Source organism: Cricetulus griseus, chromosome 6 (genome assembly GCF_003668045.3).
Source record: "Cricetulus griseus strain 17A/GY chromosome 6, alternate assembly CriGri-PICRH-1.0, whole genome shotgun sequence".
In the NCBI taxonomy this organism is placed as follows: domain Eukaryota; kingdom Metazoa; phylum Chordata; class Mammalia; order Rodentia; family Cricetidae; genus Cricetulus; species Cricetulus griseus.
This window is the reverse complement of record NC_048599.1, coordinates 61429918-61438460: the sequence shown is the minus strand read 5'-3', so window position 1 is coordinate 61438460 and position 8543 is coordinate 61429918. Positions and strand designations below refer to the sequence as shown.

The following is an 8543-nucleotide window of genomic DNA, read 5'->3' as shown; positions in this document are numbered from 1 at the left end:
TAGTTTTTCAACTCAGAGGCAGGGTCTGCAGCCCCCACAGCCTGGTCCTCAAAGATGATCCCACAGGGCAAGTCTCTGTACTTGCAGGCAGAACCTCTGGACAGATGGACAGGGTGACAATGTTGGTTGTTATCCATTTTGGAGAGTATTGCTCCAGGTAAAACCACATGACAGCAGGCTGCAAATACAAGCAGCTCCTCTTGAAGGGCTGCTCATTCCTTTGGCAGCCAGGCTTGAGGACCAGGCTCTAAATCAGACTTCCACAGAAAGAGTTCTGCCTGCTTGCCCACCAAGACTAAGAACAGTTCTGAGGCTGGTGAAACTGCTCCCAGACTTCTTCAGCAGCAAACTCTGCAGGGAGGCATCAAATGTCTGTGAACAGGGGCTGAGGCTGAAAGAGCCTGCAGCAACAGTCTTCCTGCCCCACAGCACCAGTGTGGGACATGCCTGCGCCTCTCAGCCATGTGGGAACAAACTCCGTGTCAGAGCCACCTCCAGGGTTGTATCTCGTATACATTAAAAGACCCAGATGCTGAGCTTTGAGCATCCTTGTAAGATCATTTCTGTTCCACAGTTTATATGTATTATAAATATATAAAAACATTATATTACAAATATGTATTACACTATGTATTATAAGTATATAATATATATAATATTTAAAGACATACATATTTATATAGGTTGGTCCTAGACCATATACATATATATATATATATGTGTGTGTGTATGTAATATGTGTGTCTGTGTAAGATCATCAACTACTGGTAAGTGAAGGGAACTACAAATGTCCTCTTAAAATGGTCACATTAGAATCCTAACTACAAGGAGTTGATGGCTTGACCACCCACTGTGTCTTGTCCTTAGGCACAGAATCAGCTGAGGTGCATGAATTCAGGCTGGTGACCACACTTGAGCCTTTCAGTAAGCTCTCTTTCTCTGAGCATAAGTGGAGAGCACATTGCCTGGTGTATGATAACAAAGCCAGTTTTCTCATCTCCCCAAGAGCTGATCCTAATTATATCTGTGCATCACAGAAACCTCAGACAGATGTGCCTCCTAAAAGTGAAAGCTGCCTTGCAAATGGTCAGCTTCACCCTTAATCATAACTATGATGGTTATCACTGTTGATGGCTTACCAAGGGCCAGGTCATGTGTCTAGTGGGTACACAGAAGATGACAGATGGTCATTTGTTGAGTGACTGAACAATACTCTGTGCCCTTCACATGCCATCACATTGACATGGGCGTTATAACTTGTTTTACAAAGCTACCACCTCTGGATTTGTTCTAATTTTTTGTTTGTTTGTTTTGTTTTTTAGATAGGATTTCTTTGTGTAGCCTTGGCTGTCCTGGAACTCCCTCTGTAGACCAGGCTGGCCTCCAACTTACAGAGATGTGCCTGCCTCTGCCTTCCAAGTGCTGGGATAAAGGCATGCGCCACCACCCTGCTACTGTTGTTATTCCAGTATCCATATAAAACCTCCATGAAGTAGATGCTATTAGCCCACAACACTAGGCAGAGTTTAAGTGACTTGCTTAAGAGCAGTCTCTGGGTGATTTACACTTCCACCTCGGTATTGGGGACTTAGCCCAGGCCTCAAGTATTACACCCCCTCCCCCAGGTACTCTACTACCAGGCTAGATCTTTTGGCCTCTTTTTAATTTAAATATTTTTATTTTGATACGGGGGTCTTGCTAAGTTAAACAGGCTGGCCTTGAACTGGTTCTGTAACCTAGGGAGACCTTGAACTTGCAATCCTCCTGCCTCATGCCTCTCATTATTTGGAATTATAGGCCCCTGCCAGGCAAGCCCAGTTAGTGGCAGTACTTGGAGGGCTGACTAGCATCAACACTCTGGGTTTCAGGTTCTTCACATCATAATCAAGTTCAAAATGGTAGGGGTAGTGCTCTTATCCTAGGCTTTGCTCATTTCTTTCTCATTCTCACCACTGCTCCTTCCTTGCTCAGAAGATCAACAATCCTGCAGACGTGGCCGGAAGGCAGTTATATAAAGAAACTTCAGTGATCCACAGCGTGGATTTTTGGTGCACGGCTGGCTTGGTTATCGTTCTCATTCCTTCCTCAAACATACGTTGGACACTCCTATGTGCACAATATTGTTAGCACACCAATGTGTACTCATCCGGAGAGCAGCAATTCTGAGGCTTCCTGGAAACCCTTGGCAGGAGAGTGTCGGTTTCCTTGGGAGGCCCTCTCACTTTTTTCTTCCTCTGGAATTGTTCTATCCCTCAAGGTGGCTGGAGCTGCAAGTTTCCTTCCCTAGAGGTCAAGTAAACTTGAGAACAAAGTGAGAAGCCTAGGGCAGAACCGCCTGGGGAGACACGACAGGAACTTGGGAGCGCCTGGGATTCAGTCCCCCAGGCCATCTTGTATATAGGCTGACTTCGTTGATAGCGAAGAGATAATAGAATTTATAGAGCCCGAGATTCCTAGTCCTTCAGTCACAAAGATCCCAGGCTCCAGCCATGAACCCTAGAAGGTTCCTATGCAAAAAGGACCTCTTGGGATGACTGCATACATTGTCCTCTGACAATGCAAACGTGACAGCTGCCTATCCAACAACCATTCCGCCTCCGTTCGTGCCACACAGGCATCTCCTGCGCTATAGTTATGCAACCTCACTCGCAGCGGGAGTTATTTCCTGTGCCGCTGGATGCGCCAGATTCATGTAACCCGCCTACCCCGGGCTTCAATGGAAGCCGTTCTCCATTAACAAGCACTCGGGCTTTCAGAAATGAATGCCCTGCATTGCATGCTGTTTGCGCAGTGAGAATCGCGCTGCGAGGTATTGAAATCAACTCTTTCTACACACACACACACACACTTTCTCTCCTCACTCCCCTGTGCAAGCAGCTAGGGGACTACAGCAATGCAACTAGAGGGACAGCAGGAGGAGCTCGCTTTGCAGTCCTGCCCTGTAACCCCCACTAACTAGAGATGAACTCAAGCCAGTTCCATTCTTTGCAAGGAAAACACAACACACGCGCGCGCGTGCACGCGCACCGAGCAGAACGGAGCGGCCTTCTGATTTCTTCCTCGAACACACGGTGGATGTGCAGCCTGTTTGTAGAGACAACCTGGACATTCCAGGCTGAGTAACGGGGAGTTGCGCGTCGCAACAATGCCAGTCCCGGAGCAGCTCTGCTCACAGATCCCACCCCCCGCCCCCTTTCGCGGCGTGCCAAGAGTTTGGAGCGCGCGCACGCACACGCGCGCGGTGCAGCGGTATATCCCTCCGCCGCCCTCCTCGCCCCGCTCCCGCTGCCCGACGATTTGGGAAGCGAGGGGAGGAGGGAACTACTTTTCGGAAACTTGTTATGCTGCCCACGATCTCGAGCTGCAGTGATTCGCCTGCGGGCCGTGGCTTTTAGGTCTTCCCCCACCTCCCAGAGGCCCCGCGCTGCCCGCTCGCAGCCGCGCCCCACGTCCGTCCGCTCGCCCGCCCGCCTGCTCCCGCGCGCCCCAGAAGTCGCGAGGGACTACTTCGCCTGCCTCTCCCGCGGGCGCCCCCGGTTCGCGCGGCGGAAGGAGCGGGCGGCGTGAGAGCTTCCGCCGCCCCCCTCGCGGCTCCCCTCTCGCGGGCGTGAGGAGCGGGCCCGCGGAGCTGCGCTGGTCTCGGCCCTCCTCGCCGCCGCTCGGAACTGTGCCCTCGGGCTCGGACGGCCACTTCGCGCCCTGCCTGCGGCCCCCAGCTGGAGCGCGTCTGAGGGAGCCCCTGAGGGCCGACCGGGTCGGCGCGCCGCGCGGGCAGCCGGCGGCCAGGCGGGAGATGGTGCGCGGCACCTCGGCGGACCGCGCCGCCGCCCGCAGCCAGCGCTCGGCTGCCCCCCGCCCCCGCCGCCGCCCTCCAGTCGGCGCGCCCTGAGAGCTGCACCGCCTCAGCCGCCGGCCGCGTCCCTTCCAGCGCCTGCAGCCGCCCGCGCCGTCTCGGCGTCGCACCCGGCCTCGGCACAGCGAACCGCTGGGGTCGCCACGGCCGCGCTCACTGCCGCCGCCCCCCTGCGGGGGTGGCCGGGCTGCCCGGCTCGCGGGGCGCCGCTCCGGGTGAGGCGTCCACCATGGTGAGGCCCCCGAGCCGCTGCCCGCGCGCCCCGCCGGCCGCCGCCGCCGCCGGCCCGCCGTCCCTCGGTGCCGCCGCTGCCGCTGCTTCCCCGCCTGCTATTGCTCCTTCATCTCCTGAGCGGATCACGGTGAGGGAAAGATGAGCGAGGAGACGGCGACTTCTGACAACGAGTAAGCGAGCCCTGGTGGGCAGCCCCCTCCCCCCCAGCCCGTCCCGCCCGGGAGGTGATAGATGCCCGATGTGTCGTCGGGTTGTGTTCTTTCATGGCAGCACCCCTTTCCATCTTTGCAATCGCCTCCCTGCTTGGGGAAGGCTATCGAGTGCGGAGCAGAGGCGGTGTAGCAATCGGACGTCTCCGAGACGGAGTAATGTGGGTGGCTCAAAGTGGAGTAGAAACTACCCTTTGCCTGCCCTTCACTCCTGCATCCCCCCCCCCCCCAGCACCTTGAACATCCAGCCATCTCCCTTTACATCTATTTCGCTCGGAAACTAATGTGTGGGTGCACCTCCTGCCGCAAACTGCTCTCGAATCCTAATTCGATGACTCAGTGACTCTTAAATGCTGCCGATTAAGCCTTCGCCCCCTGTCCCACTTTTTAAACTTATGACCTATACTGGTCTGGTAAAAAAAAAAAAATAGGGTTAGGGAAACATTTTAAGAATTAAATAGGATTAAGAACACCTGGAGTGTGGGCGATGTTGAGCTATTGTTTTGTTTTAGACCTTGGCGAATATTGAACTCGTCCTCATTAAGAACAGAACAATTAGGAATTTTGAATGCTAGTGTCTGGCTTTCGTCTGTGATAAAGCACCGTTTACATTGCCGAACGCGTTGGTGACTTTGTCAGTTTCATCTAGAGCATTCCGCGACTTTAAGTTTTTTGCTTATTTGGGCTGTCCTTATGTTTTCCAAACGAAGCACTGTGCCTTTTAAATATAGCAGCCGCTTGGAGGAAGAATGGTGCTGTAAGATTTTCCTGTTGAGAAGGGAGTTAATTTGAGGCAGAATATTGGCGTCCGTTTTCTTGTGATTGAGTTCAAGTTTTGTTTGTTTCTGGAGGGTTATGAAGAGTTAAATGAGGATGCATTCCTTTAAATAAAGTACATTCCTCAAGTCAGACCTCTTCGAGAAGGCTTTAAGGGCCAGTGCCGAAGCCCGCTTAGCATAAAATAGCTAGAAAAATACCAGGCAGCGTCCCCCCCTCTTTGAAAAGCACACACTGAGGGAGAGGGCGTGGAAGGAGGTGGATTGCTGCAGTCAGTGCAGTCTAGAAGCAGAAGTGGCCGCCATGTTCTCTCTTTTTTGTGAATCGCCCTCATTTGCATAGCACACTTCATTCATAAAAAAAATAATTAAACATCCATCACCTTGGACAACTTGAAAGGGTTTCCTAAGAAAAACATTCGAAGCTTGTTTGTCTTTATGTAGATTTTTGAGTTCGGGAAGTGAGGAGAATTAGAAGTTTTAGATTAAATTTTAGAACATACGCACACACAAACAACTACCCCAGTTCTCAGAATGTTGACACAGTTATGTGGGAAATATCAGTTCGGGGAGGTGCTGGGATCACGTGATCGCCTCCATTCATAAAATACCTGGCTGTCCATTCACAGTGCAGTACACTGTCACTGCCTTCCGCAGACTAGACCTATTTTGAGCTAGATCTAGAAGCCTGTCTCAGATGGTGCTGGGTTAGGAGAAAAACTGCGGAAATGCTGAAGGGATTGTCGGGGACTTTAATTAGTATCTTGGAGGAAAGCAGCTGGGATAAAATCTTACCTATTTTAGAGATGGGGAAAGATTTCTTACCAGTTTAATAGTTTAGAAAGTATTATTTCCTTGATGCGGCTGAGGAACAAATGATGGGGTGTGTACTAATGCAGACATATGATAGATTGTTTCAAAACGGGCCTTTTTTTTTGGTATTATGGCAAATTGAAAGTGCAAGTAAGTGTGAGAGAGATCTCAGTGGATGGAACCTTTGTTGCACTAAATGAAACAAAAATATTTCCGATGTTTTTAACCCTCAAGGTATTGATGCTTTGAAACAGAACACTTTGGAAATAATTCATCCAGATTTTTAAAATTGTTTTCACAAATATATCCTGCCTTATTAATACATTGTTCCCCAGGAAAGGAGTCGTCTATGTTAGGATGTATTATCCTCTGAAAGGTTCTTCCTAGGGCATTTTTTTTTTTTTAATTAACGTTAGAAAATGGTTGTGTTCACCTGGTAGTCATTGCTGCTAGAGCTTACATTGTTTACTTGTGCCTTAGCTCAACCACAAAGTGGATTTCTTAGAATGTCAATTTTAATCTGGTCATTTGTAGATCTCATCTTTATCGTAGGAGGTGAAGTTTTGAAAATGGAAATTCAAAAATTACTTAAAATCATACGTTATGAAGGAGTGAAAGATACAGTAGGGCACTCATGGTTCTAGGTATAGTTTAAAATGGCCTTGTATTATTTTTTCCCTTTTTCAAAGGGATTTAATTACAGTAGAAATTGTTCTTAGCATTTTATTGCTTCATTTTTCTTTGTTTTTAGCCTTTTAAAGAAGGCGAAAAATTACTAATTTCTTGAAGACTGTTAACTTTTAAAAATTAATGGATAGCTGTTGTACTGAAATATAATAAGGCCTTTTAGAATACTCATTCTGAAAACCATTTGAATTTAGATTTTTTTTTAGTAGAGAAATAGCTAACTGAGGTGATTGTATATCTAATCAAGAATTAGTAGATGTATTATCTAAAAGGCTTTGTTTTAACAGTGACAAATGAGGAAATGAATGAGAATAGGATGAAGCACCCACACTTTCAAATTCATGTTTAAAAAATAAAATATTTCAGCAGGTAAGATGGCTCAACTGTTAAAGGCACTTTGTACCATCTAGCCTGATGAACTGAGTTCCATTTCTGGGACTTATACTGTAGAACCTGCTCCCACAAGTTGTCCTCAACACAGTCACAAGTAAGTGTAATAAAACAATTTTTTAATCTGAGTTTTCAAAAGACAGTACATGTACTCTAGAGTAAACTGCTTTATGCTATAAGTATCGGAACTACCATACATGACTTTATTTTCGAAGATACTATATTTTGCAGAAATTAGTACTTCAGATGTGTCAGTTTTTCATTTTGCAGAAACAGATACTCCAGTAAATAAAGTTGTACCATAATGAATTAACCTTTTAAATTGAATTTTGGACACTTAAGAATATATTATATAATACCTAAGGGCCTTTGTAATTTGGTGTTGAGTGAATATCATGCTACATGCTCTTTGCCAATTTGGCCAAAGCACTTGGAGAAGTGAAATAGCTGAAAAACCAAGAATTCCGTTTATTGTGCTTAAATAAAGCCAGAACCATCTGCCATGTCAGTATACTAGGCTTTTTAATATCAAGTTGGGATTATAGTAACTTTAGAGGAGATTCATTAGAGTTTTGACAGAATTTCTCCTGTCAAAAGCAAATTTTGTGATTATACCATTTAGTGCATCATTAAAAATGTACCTCACAGTGGGAGTATATAAGTTTTCTTTCATTTGTCTTATATATTCGTATGTCTATGCATACATTATATACATAATAGTTAGAAAGTTATTCTAGAACTGAATGGAAAGAAGCATTGGGAATCTGTGACAGTTATTCAAGTAATGTATTTTATATAGATATTATGAATCTGTAATGTAAAATTTGCTTAGAATTCAGTCCAGCTCAGTGCTTGCTCACCTGCTTCAGCTTTCCTCCTTTTTGATATCAAGCTTTCTGGTCTTAGACTGTATGTTTTTAAACTATATGCTAGCATGCTTAAAATATTTTTTCAAGGAAAAAAAGCTTGTGGAAATAATTTTTCTCCAGAAGACTCAATTGTGCTATATGCTCTTCAACATTCTGTCCTTCTGTGTTGTTCTGTATTGATCCATACTTATAGTCAGATTTTAAAAATCATAATGTAAATTTACTCATTGCTCTGCCTGTTATTGCCCCTTCATATACACTTTTTTGGTGTGTGAATTATACATTTAGTTGTTTTGTTAGGCTGAAAGATTATAGGAAAATTATTTATGCTACCTTTTTTTTTTTTTTTCTTGTTTTTTTCGAGACAGGGTTTCTTTGTATAGCTTTGAAGCCTATCCTGGCACTCACTCTGAAGACCAGGCTGACCTCGAACTACAGACATCCCACTGCTTCTTCCTTCCGAGTGCTGGGATTAAAGGCATGCACCACTAATGCCTGGTTTATATTATATTTTAAAGAAGATTTGCTCTTTATTTCCTAAGGCCAAAATTGGTTTCATTTTTGACATGTTAGATTTCCTCAAGTTCTAGAAACAATAGTTGAGGCCTAAAACTATCATAGATACTTTTGGAGTAGTCATTGTGTTGGCCTCTGAGCTATGCAGTATTAACAAAAGGCTAGTCATTTGTCTATCTGTTTATCAGTTTTGAAG

The 8543-nt window shown here is 46.1% G+C and overlaps 1 protein-coding gene across 1 annotated transcript in view; it reads left to right on the top strand.

Moving 5' to 3' along the window:
* The first annotated feature begins 4105 nt into the window (after positions 1-4105).
* Positions 4106-8543, top strand: part of Spred1 (sprouty related EVH1 domain containing 1) — a 70933-nt gene continuing 66495 nt past the window's right edge. The window contains exon 1 of the mRNA XM_027422233.2: positions 4106-4257. Coding sequence (XP_027278034.1) covers positions 4226-4257 — 32 coding nt within the window. The 5' untranslated portion in view covers positions 4106-4225. The remainder of the gene's footprint in view (positions 4258-8543) is intronic.